Below are 17,467 nucleotides of genomic sequence, written 5' to 3'. Positions count from 1 at the left end.
TTTCCCTACTTTGGGCTTCTAATGGATAGCGGGATTCACCTATGCCTCATTCTCCCTGCTTTACTCATAATTCTTCCCAATGCTTCTATTAGTATATTAGCATGGAAAGATGATTCCTGAGGCATATGTAGTAAGTTTCTCAGACGGTTGCCTCGCAATCCTCCCAAGAGCTGTTTCAATACATCTTGAAAGGAGTCTATTTATCCCCACCTCACACTTTTTGTTCGTTTTTTGTTTTGCAGAACGAGAAGAGGAAGCAATCTGAGAGATTTGGGTGCAGGGGGAGAAGGCACAGAGCCCAAGCGACCTCCCATTAGCCTGGTACCTCTTTGCTCAGACTTTGGTACCCAAAGCAAAGGACTCTGGATTTGGCATCCTTCCTTGTATCCTCGGTTTTCTTTAAACAAACGTTGAACACATTCCAAAGTCCTCTGTGTGTGCGCGCGACACCTCCTAGCCACTGGCCCAGGGCTCCTTCCCACTATCTCTCTCACCCCCGCTTCCACCCCCAGCCTGCGCATGCGTCCTAAGAACCCCCTCCACTCGCGGCCCAGACTCCGAGTATTGTCGGGGGCTATTCTCTCTCCCAGGAACATGGCGGCGAGTCAGGGAGGCGGTGGGAACAGTGCGGGCAACGGCTGCGGTGGAGGTGGAAGTGGCGGTGGCGGCGGAGGTGGCACGGCTGGAGGAGGAGGTGGTGGTGGTGGAGGAGGAGGTGGCGGGGCCGGGGCGGGAGGCGGTGGCGGCTGTGGCGGGACCGTGGCGGTGCCCATCCCGGTACCGACTCTTTTCGGTCAGCCTTTCCCCAATGGGCCGCAGTGGCACCCGGGGATCTTGCAGCCTCAGCACACGGTGAGGAGCCTGGACCGGGCCCTGGAGGAGGCGGGGAACTCTGGCATCCTAAGCCTCAGTGGCAGGAAACTCCGAGACTTCTCAGGCAGTGGCTACGACCTGACGGACACCACCCAAGCAGGTGACAGGCTGGGGGGAGGGGAAGTGGGGCCTGGAAGGAGGATGGGGAGTGGGTAGCTCCGTGGCTGCCTTGTTGGACTCTGTTGGGTCGGCGCGCAGAGGCGGCGGGAGTCCCCGAATCCTAGAGCCTCCTCTGACTGTGAGGGGCAATGCAGGCAGCCTGAAAGAGAGGCGCCAGCAGACCAGGGATGATGGAGAAGCTGGCTGGGATGTTGGGGCATTATTGTTAAGGAGTGTTGCACCCAGGCAGAAGGCACTTAGTGAAACCTTCCCTAATACACTTCCTTCAACTCTTCCTCCTGTCATTCCCCAGCTCAACCGTGAATAGGTGGGAAGGGGTGAGGGGAGTTGGAGAAGAGACAATGCAGAAAATCATAATCTCTACATATTCCTTGAAGGTATCCATGCCTGCAAGAATGGCATAGTCCTTTTCAGAATGAGGCTTGCTGTTTGTCTGTGTTCTTATGGTGGATTTGTTTAATCATCTTAAGATATTTTTGTCTTCTATTTTTTCTCACCTATGCCTTATAGAGTGACTTTTATTTTATTTTATTTTCCATTTTCCTGGTGTTGAGAGGTGATGTGGTTAGATTAGTGTATGTTGCACTAGCAAATTAAATCATCATTTATGTGTTTGTTACTGGGTGAAAGGTAGTCCAGTTTTGAGTGATGGTAGTTTTTATCTTTGTAGCAGAAAACTAAAATAAAAATGTATGGCAATTTTTGAGAAAAACTCCATTTCTTATGGAGTTGATGGTTAATGGATTATCCTATACTCTGTGTTAGTCTTTGTTGTGGCTGGAATTTTGTTGTTGTGAATTCACTCTCCTTCTAAACCAGTGTTTCTTATTTTTAGCTTTGTTTATGTTTGCTGAAAGTTTTCTTTTTACAATCTTTAATTTTTGTTTATGTGTCTCATCTCCTCTACTGAAATAAATTATTCACCAAAATATTCGAATTGAGGTAGTGATTTTGAAGCAGCATAAATTCGTGCATAGGGAGAAGTAGTAAACGCCTTATTTATAAACAAGACAATTTTAGTGCATTTAATTTCTAGACATCAAATCAGGATCAATAGGAGGAAAAAGTCTAAAATTGAAGCTTCCTATTCAGTAATTCTCTTAGGCAGTATCCAAATATCTATGAATGCATAATCAATACCTGATTTTGGATTGTGGAAAGCAGGTTTGAATATTTGCACCTTTAGTGAGAACAGATTTCCCAAACACACTAATCACAAACTCATGCGTAGATATTGGCCAGATGTGCGCCTTGGTGTGTACTTCAAAACCTTCAAGAAAAAATGGCTCCAGGATGCTTCATTGTAGGAGTATTTTTTCCTTATTCTTCTTTATAATCCATAAAGGTTCCTTCTACCTGTAGGCCAAAGTTTAAAAATCGGAGCTAGACATTTCAGGCTGTCACTGTCTGGCCCCAGGTTAATTACTGCAACCTTATCTCCACAAATGTTCGTACACTCTCTTGCAACTAGGCCGGCTTCCTGCCCCTCACATAAATATTTTGTGTAAGTTTGCCTCTTCTTTGTGCAAGGCTGTCTGCATACATGAGATTTTCCAAGAAGCTCTTTCTATAGGCCATAGCAGTCTTCTGTTTCTTTGAATTCCCATGGTACTTAATGTCTTTACCACTTATTTGACACTGCTGGCTTTGTTTTCCTTTTATGTTGTGCCTTGCTCCCCACCAGGATATGGAGAGCAACTTTAAAGGCATATACTTGTTCAGTGTTCCCATTCTATATTTCTTTTTTTTTGTATAATGATGCTTCTCACAAGCATGATCATCATTTTATTCAGTTCTAACCATTTGCTTTTAAACCTCCCTTGGGTTGGTTTTCTGAGGCAAACTTTAGCACAACCCAGAACCATATTTGTTCTTGCTAAACAGTTACTCACCACAATCTTTTTGTTGGTGGTGGTGCACATGCCGTTCAAGAACTCTGCATACCCAGACCCCTCCCATCTTAATCTTACTAGTGTTTATATGGCATATCTTTTGGAATGTGTACTTGTGTGTGTGCCAGTGTACATATGCGTGAGGGTGCATATGTAAATGTGTACCTTGAGTGCGGAGGTCAGAGGTCAACGTAGGGTGCAGTACACTTTTTTAATGGGGTCTCTTAACTGCTCTGAAGTTGTCAAGTAGGCTAGGCTGGTTGATTTGAGAACATTGGGAATCCATCTGTCTTCCTCTCTAGAGCACTGGGCTTACAAATAAACAACCATGACCAGGTTTTTACTTTCTTACATAGATTCTGGGGATTAACTTTAGATACTCATGCTTGCCTGACCAACATATTACCTACTGAGGAAGGTGTTTTTGTTTGTGAGTTTACTTCCTTCCCTTTTTCATTCTTCCCCTGCTTCCTCCTTTGTGTGTGATACTCATTTGCACAAACATGCACATATGAATGCAAGCACATGGATGCTATGACTAGCTTGTGGTGGTCTGAGGAGTACCTTGTGCATCAGTTCTTACCTTCTACCTTAAGATAGGGTCTCCTGGCCTTTGAGTATCCCGGGCTAGCTGGCCCACGAGCAACCTGGGATTCTGCTGTCTCTTCTATCTCCCTAAAGGAGAGCTGGGATTACAAACACCTGAGCTACTGTGTCTGTGCTTTATATAGGTTCTGGGGATCTGAACTCCAGTTATGCTGTTGACAAGACTTTACCCACCATGTGCTGCTCTCCCCACCCATGTTTTTTTTAAACATAGTCTGTGTTTCAGGCTAGAACTCAATTCACTTTGTATCCCTGGTTGGCCTTGAACTTCAGATAATCCTCCTGACTCCGTCTCACCGAATTAAAGGCATGAGCAATCACTTTGTAGGATTTCTCAAAATTACTCAGCTTTATTATAAGCTATGGTACACTTTGAGGGAGGATATGCAGATTTTCTTTCTGAGTTTGGGCTCTCATGTTTAATATTATGCTTTTCAAGTCCGCTACTTTGCCTGCAACTTTCATTTTTCTGAACAGCTGAATAACATTCTATCGTGTATGTGTACCACATTTTCATTATCTATTCATTTGTAATTGGACATCTAAGGTTTGTTTCATTTCATTGGTATTGTATATACAGCAGCAATAAACATGGATGTACAACTCTTTACATGTTACAGAATCCTTTGCGTATACACCCATGAATGGTATAGCTGGGTCATGTGGTTGGGTTTTTGTTTGTTTTAATTCCTGAGGAAATTCCAAGCAAATCTCCATAACTGCTTCGTTACTTTGAATTCTACCAGCACTGAATAAGGGTTACTCCCTGCATCCCTACAAACCTGTCGTCTTCAACATTTGCTCTTAAATTACTGGATGATAGCCATTGTCACTGGGGTAAAGTGAAGTCTCAAAGTATTTGAATTTGCATTTCCTGAATGAATATGGCTGTTAAGCACTTTAAAAAATACATGCCATTTGTGTCTCTTCTTTTAAAAACAGTTTCTGTTGATTTACTTAGCCTATTTGTTGACTAGCAGTTTTATTTCCTAGCCTACAATGTGTATGTATGTATATGTATATATATATGTATATATATATATGTTAACTGCTGTAAATATGGGTAGAGTTGTAGCATTAAGAAGGGTGACAAAGGCTAATATTGGGTGATGAGGAAGGATGGAATGCAGGTAAAAGGAAACATGGGTCATGAAAGAGGATATAAACACATTTTTTTCTGTTCTCATTTCAATTCTCTCATAGTTTTGCAGTTTTTTTGGTGTCCAGGTGAATAAAAATATAATTGATAATAAAAGTATAAATCCCTAAGTTAAGCTCTGTCACTTAAGAATGGCCATTCCAACTGTATGGCAGTTCACTGAGAAGGACAGGTTTTGAGACTGGGAAGTGTTTGAGTGGCTTCCTTAAATCAGCTGTGTTTATAAAAAATTAAAGTTTTTATTTGTGAGGTAATTAGAACAAGGTGATTTTATTTAAAATAGATAAAATGACAAATTAAAAAGGAAAGGAAAGTCAATCATTTAATATTTTTGTCATTCAAATGCATGCTCTTTTCGAGACCATATCAAGATCAGATAGAGTAAAGTAGATTTGTGGTATTACTGTATTTCATTTAAATGGTGTCAATACATGAGTCAGTTGTCCTTTGTTTTGAGAAAATGTATCCACGAAGTATTTAGGAGCAATATTTCTGAATACAGATATCATGCTCATTTTATGTAAATGAAAATAGGCACCTCAGATATGAAGAAAACTGAGTATATTTGAGGCATGCACACATACACAAAATATACATAACAATAGAAGCTATCTTCTTCAAGATAATTCTGTTTGATGGCATTGTTACACTGTATTTACAATGACTCTTAGTGGGTTAACGTTGCAGAACCAAGCTGATTATTTAGACAAGAAAGAGGTGGTTTATTGAATGGAGAAGAGACATGCAGAAGGGAAAATAGAAGAGATGCTATTCTGCTAATTAATCGGTAGTTGGAAAATGAGCTAAAAATAACTGAGATGCTATTCTGCTAATTGAGCAGTGGTTGGAAAATGAACTAAAACAATATTGACTTAAGGGAAATAGACAAGTTTCAAAGGAAGAAGGGGGGGTTTCTGCGTCATTTTACTGTCCCTATTACATGCATAATGTGGAATAGACCAGTGTTCCCTGCCTTGGCTAGACATTAAAATCCCAAAGGATTTAAAAAAAAATTTTAATGCCAACTCCTTATCCCCAGACCAATTAAATCAGGGTCTCAGTGGCCAAGAGACTTAAACAAAATCTCCCCAGGTGAGTACAATGTACAGTCAAGGTCACATAAATGTAAATACTTTCTGTTTGAGTGAGTGAAAATACAGACAGAAATTTAGTGATTTACCTAAGGTTCAAAACCCAAACTAGGAAGTGTTCAAGTTCTAATGCAGTGTTATTTTGTATCTATTTATCACAGTGTATGATATAAGCTTCCTAGGAACCTATGATTTTTTTTGATATCCCTGGCTTATAGCTCATCCAGTTTGTAAACTTTGAACAGGCTTCCCAAAATGTGTAGCCACAAAGCCTAGCTGCTTCTAACTGGTTTGCAGAGGAAAAAATGGAGAAAAGACAGCTGTTGTCAGAGTGGATGGATCTTTGGTGTCCTTTTACATTTTTCTCTGCATTTATGGTGTGTGTTCTACACTTATCTCTTGGTCTCTTTTCTCGATTCTCCTTTCAACCTCAGGTTCACCTTCCTCTATTACTGGGATGGATTTGATTACAATTTAAGAGGAGTTTCCACCTTTACTTGGTATCAGTTGGGGGTTTGTCCTCATGATTTTTTGAGTATATTCACTTGCTCAACTCTCCTTCATCAAAATTCTCACTCACAAAAGGGTATAAAAAGAAGGATCTGAAAGTTGTTTTCCTGTTTTGGGAAAGCCGCTTATTCTCTGTGTAATGTCTTCTTTCAGGCTCTCTGCTTACAGACATGTTATGAGCTTTTTGGATACTGTGATAATTTGTTGTTTTAGGGGAGGAGGGGAGGGAGAGTGAGCTGGGATTGACATGTGAATCAAACTTGTTCCTAAATTAATAAAAAAGGAAAAAATGAATTTATTGAGCGAGGCAGTGGTGGTGGCACATGCCTTTAAACCCAGCACTGGGAGGCAGAGGCAGAGGCAGGCTGATTTCTGAGTTTGAGGCCAGGCTGGTCTGGAAAGTGAGTTTCAGGACAGCCAGGTCTACACAGAAAAACCTGCCACAAAAACACAAACTAAAAAAAAAGAATTTGCTGGTTATTCAAGCAAATCTTGATCATTTTCACAGCTTCCTCTTTCACCATTGCTACAACTAAGTTGATGTGTCTGAGCCTATTTGCAGCTGCTCCATCTGATGCATTTTACAGTAACTTTTATGTGCATGAGCAGTAGGTCTGTAAAACAGATTTAGGAGTTCTTTTGCCAGATTGTGCTGTGTCCTGGATAATCACATGGTTTCCTGTAAACCAGGAATTGACTCTAGGATTTCCTACATGTGTTGGCTCACCTCTTCAACTGTAGGATATGGTACATTGTATTCGATTGTAAAAATGAAGACAGATAAACATAGCATCTGACTTGGTTTCATAGTTGAAAGTCCTGCCAGAGTATTTACTGGAACAAGCTTGCGATTTAATTTTTTGACCTGAATCAAGTATCTGCCTTTCTTCATTGAGTAACTGTCTTTATGATGCACATTTTTCAGAGTTGACTCATTCTAATAGCTTTAGATTATATTTTTGAGTTGCTGAACCTTGAACTGATTTACTCTGGAATGAATCCTATCATGATTCCTTAATTTCTTTCTTTTGTATGTTTGCAATTTAAATAAAATTTAGCTTGATTTGGAAGGTACAGTCATTGTTAGGCTAATATCCTTCATGTAGCTCTTCATATATAATACTCTATTTTATCCTAGGAAAAAAATCCTTTGATATTGGTAGAGTATATAATAAGTCCTTCTTGTGTTTGAGAGAGGTTCAGTGATTGCTAGGGAGGAGGGCATAGCAGAGCATCGGTTAGGATGTATCACTAGCCCAGAGATGTATACACTGTGAATGGTTTCCTCTTATTATAAAATTGTTAATGCAAGCATTAAATAAGTTACTTCTTGTGACAGAAAATACTTAGCTTCATGGATCATCACTGTCATGCTATGTTTTATTTACTTGCATAAACTTTCATGCCTTTATACGTGAAAACTGTAGAATAGAATAAAAAATCATTCTTAGAACTCTAACTTTGGTAATACAGCCAATAGACTAGAAAAAGACTAGCCTAGTATGTATGTAGATGTACATCTCAAATCCTAGACTTCTGAAGGCTAAGAGAGTAATATATTCTTTGTTCTTTTTTTGAGATTATAATATATTTACATCTCTTCCTTCCCTTTACTCTCTCCATACCCTCCTCTCTTTTAAATTCGTGACCTCCTTTTCACTATTATTATTATTGCATATATATATTTCAAAATATAATCTGTTCAATCCACATAATGTTACTTGTAGAAGTTGGGATGACATTTGATTGAGCTATTGGAATATCACAGGACGCTTTAGAAAGAATATGCAAGTTTGGCTTAGAAAGGGGATTACATAGCTCTGCATAGATGGAGGGGCCTCACTGAATATTGACATCCCAGAATTTCCTCAAACTCAGCTTATCAGATAATTACCTCCTGATGCTGACATTGGGCCTTATTCCCATCTCTACCCTTTCTCTCAGCATCACTACCAGTTGGAACCTGGTGCCTGTTCACTCTGGCTTTCAGATGTGTTTCCTTCCTGTCTGTCCTCTCTGCAATTTTTTTCAGGTTCCTGTCTTTCTCACCTTGAACTGGACCTTCAACAGTTTCTGATCTTTGTGCCTCAGCTTTCCTTCAATTTCAGTTTTTCCTCCACACTAGTTAGACCATGCTTTGCATTGTGTAATTATGATTTGTCGATTGTTACTAAAACTCATTTAAGTCCATAGGTTGTTTCCTAACAAAACATTTCAAAGTTTCATTGTCTTATTCTTTGTTTCAAAGCTTAAGAACATGAAACCTGATATTAAACTATGTTTCCTTTAACTATAGTAATTTTTATATTTTCTTACCCAGTAATAAGTTGCTAAGATTCATCTAATTTTTTGAGTGAAGCTGCAATTCATTTTTGGGTGGTAGCTACACTATTATTCACCTTATTTTTTAATCCACTTTCTATCTGATGACTATTTTTATGCTACCCCTATTTTCTTTTAAAAACAATTTCCCTTTTAACATTAAAAATCTCTTGTATATGCATAAAACTACTTCTTTTGTATACTTTGAATTCATATTTCTATGGATATCTCGTGTTTGTGTGTGTGTGTGTGTGTATTTGTCCATGTTTCTGTGTCCACAGTGTTCCAGGACATGAAGCTAGATGGATTCCCAGGAGTACATTGTGTAGTTGGCCAAGCCTAAATTGTAAGTTTTTGGTCCAGCCCCTATCTTAAAAAAGGTAGAGAGTGATAGATGAAAATACCTGATAGCTGATAGCCTCCTGTGGCCTCTGTATGTACACTCATGGGCCTACATCTGTGCATGTTTGTTAGACCATGTGTAAGTTGGATGACAACTTCACTCCTTTCATCATTTTGGTTCTATGGATTAAATTCGCTGTATCATTTGGTTAAGTGGCAGGAAACTTTATTTTCTTAACTAACTTACTGACTTGTGATTTATTATTTATTTGAGACAAAGTCTCTCTATACATCCATGGATTGCCACAAAGTCAGGTTCCTTCTGCTTCTGCCTTAAAAGTGGTTGCCTTACAGATGTATGCCATCATTCCTGGTTCATTTAGTACCAGTTACTGCAAAATAAATTTTCAGCCAGTTGTCTTGTCACTCTTGAAAATCAGTGGAAGATGACTATAAAAGTTTATTTTTGGACACTTAATTCTACTATCTATCTATATCTATATCTATATCTATATCTATATCTATATCTATATCTATATCTATATCTATATCTATATCTATATCTATATCTATGTGCCCTTACCCACGTAACGTATTATCTTGACTTTTGTAGGTATATAAATCTATGAAATTCTCTGTGCCTAGAGATTCGAGTGTTTCAACACTACTCTTTTATTTCTTTTTTGGGGTTATTCTGGAACTGCTAAATTCCCACTGAATTTTAGATCAACTTATCACATCCTGAGAAATTTCTAACTGTGATTATGATAAAGATTGTGTTAATTTGTATGCCAACTGGAGAGAATTTTTCATCTTTTAAAAATGTTTTGTACATTGATGTTTTTTCCTGCATGCATGTCTGTATGAGGGCATTGGATTGCCTAGGACCAGAGTGACACATGGTTGTGAACTGCCACATGGGTGCTGGGAATTGAACCCCAGTCCTCTGAAAGAGCAGCCAGTGCTCTTAACTGTTGTACCATCTCCAGGCCTCTGAAAAATTTCCTTCTTAATAATATTAAGTTATCTAATCCATGAATCAGGGATGTCTTTTATTTATTAATTTATATCTCAAATTCTTACGAAATATTTTGTAGTTTTCAAAAGAATTATTGAGGCTATTTTGACTAATGTTTTTCCCTTAATTTCACTGATATTTCGTTTGTTGTCAGTACATAGATGAGCAATTGATTTTATTACATAGTGATCTGTAACCTTCCATCTTGTTCTAAGAATTATTCATTTATTTGTTTGTAGTGCTGGGTATCCATGCCGGAGTAGCATTGAGATAAATGCTCTGCTACTGAACAACAGTCCAGTCATTTGTAATAGTCTTCTATTACAAATGCAAATAGTTTTTTTCTCTACAAGATTATGAAATCTGAAAGTTGAGATGTTTTTATTGTTTCATTCATTTTATTATTTGAGAACACTACCTTTATGTTTTGTGGTAGTTTGAATGTATTTGGCCCCATAAGCTCATAGGGAGTGGTACTATTAGCTGGCATGGCCTTGTTGGAGTAAGGATGGTCTTGCTGGAAGAGACTGGATGACTCATGCCTTCTTTAATCTGGAACTCGACGCTGGACAGACCACCTTCAATCTGGGCCACACCTTCTATTGGAAATGAGTCACTGTTGGGGCATCTTAGAATTTTTTTCTTCTCAAGCTTCACTCAGTGTCACAGTCAGTCAACTTCTTGCTGCTTTCTGGTCAAGATATAGCACTCTCAGCTCCAGCACCATGTCTGCCTTCATGCCACCATGTTGCCTGGCATGAATCCTCTGAACTCTAAGCAAGTCACCACAATTAAATGTTTTCTTTGTAATAGTTGCCATGGTCATGGTGTCTTTTCACAGCAATAGAAACCCTAATTAAGACACTTGCCAACTTCATTTCCTCTTTTTGTTTTAACCCAGAGTCTACTTAGTGCTGTCTGTATCTATTTGGGTGCAGGACCATTTACTGAAGCGTGGATGGCTTCTCAGAGGCTGCATCACGGAAGAAAACTTACTTGTTTTTGAATTAGGATGCCTTTTATTTCTGTTTCTTGCCTAGTGGTCCTGATTAGAACTTCTAGTACAATACTTAGTAGATATTGTGATAAAGGGCCATTCTTGTTTGTGTTTGGAAGGGGAATACTTTCAGTGGTTTTACCAGTAGATACGATGTTAACTTTGGTTTCTTATAAAAGACTTTTTCTGGTGTCTTAGTTAATTTTCTGTTGCTGTGAAGAGACACCATGACCAAGCCAAGTCTTATAAAAGAAATCATCTAATTGGAGCTGGCTTACTTACAGTTTCATATATTGAGTCCATTATTGTCACGGTGGGGGGGGGGGCAAATGGCAGCGTGCATGCAGACATGGTATTAGAGAAACTGAGCATTTTACATTGGATCCGCAGCAACAGGAAGAGTGAAAGACAGAGAGACAGACAGAGAGATATGGAGAGACAGACCACCTAGCTTGGGCTCTTGAAATCTCAAAGACCACTCCTAGTGACATACTTCCCCTAATAAGGCTGCTCCTACTCCAACAAGACCACATATCCCAATTCTCCTAAGTAGCACCACTCCTTGATGACTCATCATTTGAATATATGAACCTTCAGAGGTCATTCTTACTCAAACCACCACATCAGATTAAAGAAATTCTTTTGTATACTACGTGTTATAATATTTTAACCTTAAAAAGCATTGGATTTTGTCAAATGCTTTTTCTATTCATTGAAATAATTTTATTTTTGTTTTTATTGCACTTAACATGATGTAATATATTGATTTATTTTTTATTCACCTTGTATTCCTGGAGTCCCACACTTTTATTTAGTTTTAGTCTACCTAACTATGTTTTTTCTCAATATATGTTTTTATTTAAATATATGCTTCACATGTCGATCACAGCTCCCTCTCCCACCCCTCCTCCCTTGTCCTTACACCCCCCCCAACCCCATCCAATCCCCACATCATTCCCCAGGGAGGATGAGGCCCTCCTTGGGGGTATCTCCAGAGTCTGTCATTTCATCCAGGGCAGGACCTAGGTCCTTCCCTATGTGTCCAGGCTGAGAGAGCATCCCTCCATGTGGAATGGGCTCCCAAAGTTCTTTCGTATACCATGGTGAACACTGATCTACTACCCAATGCCCCTGAGATTTCTGAGGCCTCCTCACTGACACTACATCCATGGAGTCTGGATTAGTCCCTGTTGGCCTCTCAGCCATCAGTCTGGGGATCAAGAGCTCCCTATTGCCCGGTCAACTGTCTTTGTGGGTTGAACACTTTCTTAAGTGTCTCTCAGCCATTTTAGACTCCTATATTGAGAATTCTCTATTTAGTTCAGTCCCCCACTTTTTAATTGGATCCTTTGTTATTTTGGAAACTTGCTTCTTGAGTTCTTTGTAAATTTTGGAGATCAGCCTCTGTCAGATGTGGGGTTAGTGAATATCTTTTCCCAACCTGTGGGTTACCTTTTTGTCTTGATGACTGTGTCCTTTGCCTTCCAGAAGCTACTCAGTTTCAACTGTCTATCTTTCCATGTTTCTTTTTCAGTATTTCTTTTTTCCATGTTTCTTTTTCTATAGTCACTCTCTACTGACCAATCTATCAGGCATCATGACATTTCATCCTTCACATACAGTGATTACTTTAGGTCCTTTTTACAGCAGCTGTAATATTTTACTGCAATTAGTAGCTTTCTTCCATTGTACAGTTTAGGAACGTCATTATCTTTTGAGGCAGGGTCTTGTTTTATAGCTCAAGCAGATCTGGTACTCAGTGTATACGTCAAGTTAGCATTAAACTTCCAGTGAACCTCCTGCTTCCTGAGTGCTAAAATTGTAAGGGTGTGCCATCACAAAGAGCTTTATTTTTTTATTTTTTAATTTTTATTTGGTTTTTATGAGACAGGGTTTCTCTGTATTGTTTTGGAGGCTATCGGTCCAGCCAGGCCTTGAACTCACAGAGATCTGCCTGCCTCTGCCTCCCGAGTGCTTGGAGTAAAGGCGTGCGCCACCACCGCCCTGCCACAAAGAGCTTTATATTTCTCCTTTTTGCCTTTATATTTTCTTCTCTCATATAATATACTTTGACTGTGCTGTCCCCTTTCTCCACATCTCCCAGTATTTTCCCTCACCCAAATGCATTGCTCCTCCATTTCCCTTCAGTAAAGAGAAGATCTCCCTAATGATATCAACCTAATATGACATAAAAATGTGCAATAAGACTAGACACAGACTCTCATTTCACACTGGGCACAAGGCAGCCCAGTAGGAGGGAAAAGGTCCCAAGAGCAGGCAAAGAATTCAGAGACAGCCCGACTCCCACTGTTAGGCATCTCACAAACACCCCAAGTTAGACAACCACAACATGTGTGCAGAGGCCCTAGTGCAGACCCATGCAGGCTCAGTGATTGCTGCTTCAGTCTCAGTGAGCCCCTAAAGCTGGCTGGTCTAGTGCATACCTGCACTTCTAGAACTCTTAGGTGAGATGGAGGCCCAGACAAGAGAATTCCCAGGATCTTACAGGGCAGATACCTGGAGTAAAGAACCACAAGTGATCTTGTCTCAAATAAGAGGAAAAGTGTGACCCAACACCTGAAGTTGTCCTGTGACCTACACTCACACACACACACACACACACACAAACACACACAGGCAATGTGACACATATTTGCTTGAAATCACATGAAAATGTACACACACACATACACACACACACATACACACACATACACACACATACACAATCGCGCGTGCTTACACCAAAAATATAAAAACAGGTAAAAAGTGCTAGAAAACCCTAGTGGTAGTTTCATACACCCTTAATCCCGAAACTCAGAAGGCAAAGGCTGGTGTATCTATTAGGCCAGCCTGTTCTACAGAGTGAGTTCAAAGATAGTCAAAGATATACAGAGAAAGCCTGTGTGGGAAATAAAAACAAGCAAAGAATACTGAACTATAATTCCCAAGAGAAAAGGTAATAATAACCACGAAAGGTCTCAAATGTAACAAGGAGAAACATTACTAATAATAATGTTTTATTAAGATAATTTAAATAATGTTAATGCACTACTTTCATAATATATTATGTTCTTTTCCTTTCAAAAATGTTGTTACAAAGTAATAGTATAAACCCCTGTTGGATTTTAATTAACTTTATATTCATAAGCCATTATCTTAATATATTCCATTTTGTTTACAAAAAAAGACAGTTAAAATTACAGGAATTATTATTCTAACTGAATGGAATTAAAACAAAGCGTAACAAAGTAGAAATTAAACCTCTAACTATGACATAAACCTTAATTAAGTAAATCTGGTTCTAGGGTATTTTCCTATTCTAAATTTGTATAAATAAACTTCCTTTTAAAGCATTGGGTGACAGAGTAACATCACCAAAAGATACTATAACCACGGAAGGAAGCATAGGAAGTAAGGCAAAATAATTTATGCCTTAATTTTGTGAACTATTTCACAGTAACCCCATGTCACGTTTACCCTGAAAAGAATGAATTTAAACTTACAGAGATGTAATACATAAAACTAAATTGATTTAAAATTTTTATCTTGTGGTATACATGTAATAAAAGAGCTGTATAACGTTAAAATTATTTAATCACAATTGGCACTCAGGAAACTGGAATAACATAATAATGACTGTATGATTATACATTAAGCTGGTGTTTCAAACAGAGTTCCAGTAAAACAAATAAAAAGATAAATAAAGATTTCACCAAGAGCCGGAAAACAAACGAGTAATATATTCCTTAATGAGATTCGTTTCACAACAGTTTCAACATGTACCTCCTCAGGGAACAATAGAGACTTGGGAAAAGACAATTATAAAATTGTTCATGTTTTCATGATTAAAACTCATCATCTTTCTATTGTGAACTGAATGGTGTCCCTCATACCTAGTTAGGTCCAGTTACAGAACCTGTGTTTCGTTATATGTTAAATATTTTGCAAATATAATTAAGATCCTTGCCATATGGACATTACTTGGATCATCTAGGTGAGCCCTGTATGATATTACCTGTTTCTTTGTAAGAAAAAAGGCAGAGCATGCAGAGATCAATGGTACATACCTGTAATTCCAGCATTCTAAAGTTGGAAACAGGAGGATATCATGTTTGAGACCATTCTGAACACTGCAACTCACAGAAATGGGAAAGGGGAAAGGCAGAGGGAAATTAGACTGATACGTGGGAGGGAAAGACACATGAAGAGAGAGGTCATTATTGGAGTATTGTGTGCAGATAGGTTCAGCAGTCCCCTGAAGTTAGAAAAGACAAGACATGAAGTGTCTCCTCCAGCCTCCAGAGGGAGAATGGCCTTGCTGAAACCTTGGTTTTTATCATTAAATTCGCTTCAGAATTTTGTGATTCCCCAAACTATAGTAGACTCAGGTTATACTACTATGAACCATTAAGTTTATGATAATTTTTATAGAAACCACAGGAAACTAATAGATTCCACATTAATCATTTACTATTACTATTGAATGAATGCCTTTAAAATTTTTAAATGGCTGTGCACTGAGGTCTTTGGCAGCACATACACTAAAAAATTTACTGTGCATTCTTTCTTGTGCATCAGGGTGACACTTCATTTAATTAATATCCTTAGGAACAATCACACTTAAACAACTATACAGTTTTCCCTTTGTCTTGTTTCTAAACATAAATCATATCAACCATTATTGGCCCTGCATCAGCAGCAGACAGATTGTAGTTTACTGTTTTCTTCCTTTCTTATGAGACACTCCTTATAAAATGCTGGCAGCCTTTTAGAGATGTTAATAGACGCTCTGAAATAATCCGATGGAAATGGTGTTCTGTATCACTGCTGAGCTTCAAAGAACAAGGAAATTGGGGAAAGGAGGAGTAAGTCAGATGGAATGGAAGTCTGTTAGCTGCCTTCCAAGCTGTAGCCACAAGTGCCACAGATGGGTCCATCTGCTGCCCACTGTAATGCCTGGCTCATCAGCAACAGTTTTGCCAAAGTACAGAAAAAGATCTTCAGAAATTCTACTAACACTGTACTAATTATACTACTTATATTCTGATCTTATTCAGTGTATGAAAGAGTGTGATGTTTCTTCTGGAAGGGTTGTACAAATTTCCAAACTGTAAACTAGGAGAAATAATCATCTTTTAGTCAATTAATATTTAATAATACAGATTACCATGGTCCCTTATTTTTTAAAATCTATTAATATATGAAGCCCCGAACATTTTCTCTAGTAATAGTTCTAATATTTATGTAAATTGTTGGAACATATCTTCATCATTAATAGATATAAACATATCATCATAGATTTTCAGCTTATAAGGTATTTGAGACAAACCCAAATAAAACAATGGCATGAGACAGACAGAAAGAGGAGGAGGGTGGAAGAAAGAAAATAATTTTCTGCTTAAAGGAAAATAAACCATTTGAAATCAGAATTCAAAATTCTTATCAATGGGGCTGAAACACACACACACACACACACACACACACACGCACGCACACACACCATACATTAGATCAGAATCCATCCACTTGCCACAAAGTATTTCTAATCCTTATGTTAATTTTATGTGGTATTTATCATTCCTTTTTATACTTATGAAGTAAAGAATGCTTGAATGACATGTGCAATATAGGAAAAAACAACACTGACAACATTGGGGTTCTGAACTCAAATGGGACTTCAAAGCCCATGCTCTCTGTGTAATTTTCCTCTCCTCCACTAATAAGACTTCTTGTCTCACATTTCAAATATTCTGTCTCTTTCCAAACCACAAACCAGGGTCAGAGAAATGATAACTCTTCTAACCATATACATACCAAAGACTGCTTCTTGTAACAGGAAACTGAACACAAATATAAGTCCCAAATTCAGGCTCAGAAATTAATCAAAAGTATTATAAAGCCCTCAGCTGTTCCTGATTTTACCAATACACAACTGTTTGCTCTGAGATAAGATAAAGCCTTCTTAGCTATTAAAAGAATGAGCACTTAGTAACGTTTCAAAATTTTTAATCAATTCATTAAACAAGGATTAATGAAAACTAAGTAAACCAATTTATTCTATAGGAGGATAGCACAATAGACAAAACCATTGAATTTGTGTACAGGACTCCAAGGGATCTGAAATTTTTCCCTACTTGTAAGCCTGTGTATTAGCTTAAAGATGTTGCATGGATGCTAGCACAAGGCATGAGACTCTTGCGTGAAAAAGAAAAGATTTTAGAACTCATATCTCACATCTTGGAATGAACAGAATATTTGTATTTGTTCTACTTGCCCCTAAAATCCTGCTGGGCCAATGTAGATGTGTGTACTCAAGTTCATTATAGGAGATGAGTACCTACATCATTTACAGTAGTAAACGTAACTGCCCCATGAGTTAGTATATATGCTTATTTTACTGGACAGTAAGTGTGACTGTGTATTGCCCTAAAGACACAACAGCATTCTTCTTCGAAGGATGCAATCAGCCTAACCTTTTTTACTGAAGGAAAATATTGTGCTTATTTTGCAAGGCTGCTCACCACACAAACATCC

The 17,467-nt window shown here is 38.4% G+C and overlaps 1 protein-coding gene across 3 annotated transcripts in view; it reads left to right on the top strand.

Moving 5' to 3' along the window:
* Window positions 1-506: 506 nt before the first annotated feature.
* The window catches only part of Lrch2 (leucine rich repeats and calponin homology domain containing 2), an 82,531-nt gene continuing 65,570 nt past the window's right edge, over window positions 507-17,467 (top strand). For 2 of the 3 annotated variants that reach the window (XM_040744530.1, XM_040744528.1), the window contains exon 1: window positions 508-973. In XM_040744530.1, coding sequence (XP_040600464.1) covers window positions 520-973 — 454 coding nt within the window. In that variant the 5' untranslated portion in view covers window positions 508-519. Of the gene's footprint in view, window positions 974-17,467 lie in introns of all 3 variants that reach the window. The other variant, XM_040744529.1, reaches the window with a different exon arrangement.

This window comes from Mesocricetus auratus, unplaced genomic scaffold (assembly GCF_017639785.1).
Source record: "Mesocricetus auratus isolate SY011 unplaced genomic scaffold, BCM_Maur_2.0 Super-Scaffold_100003, whole genome shotgun sequence".
Taxonomy (NCBI): domain Eukaryota; kingdom Metazoa; phylum Chordata; class Mammalia; order Rodentia; family Cricetidae; genus Mesocricetus; species Mesocricetus auratus.
This window is presented reverse-complemented; position numbering and strand designations above follow the sequence as displayed.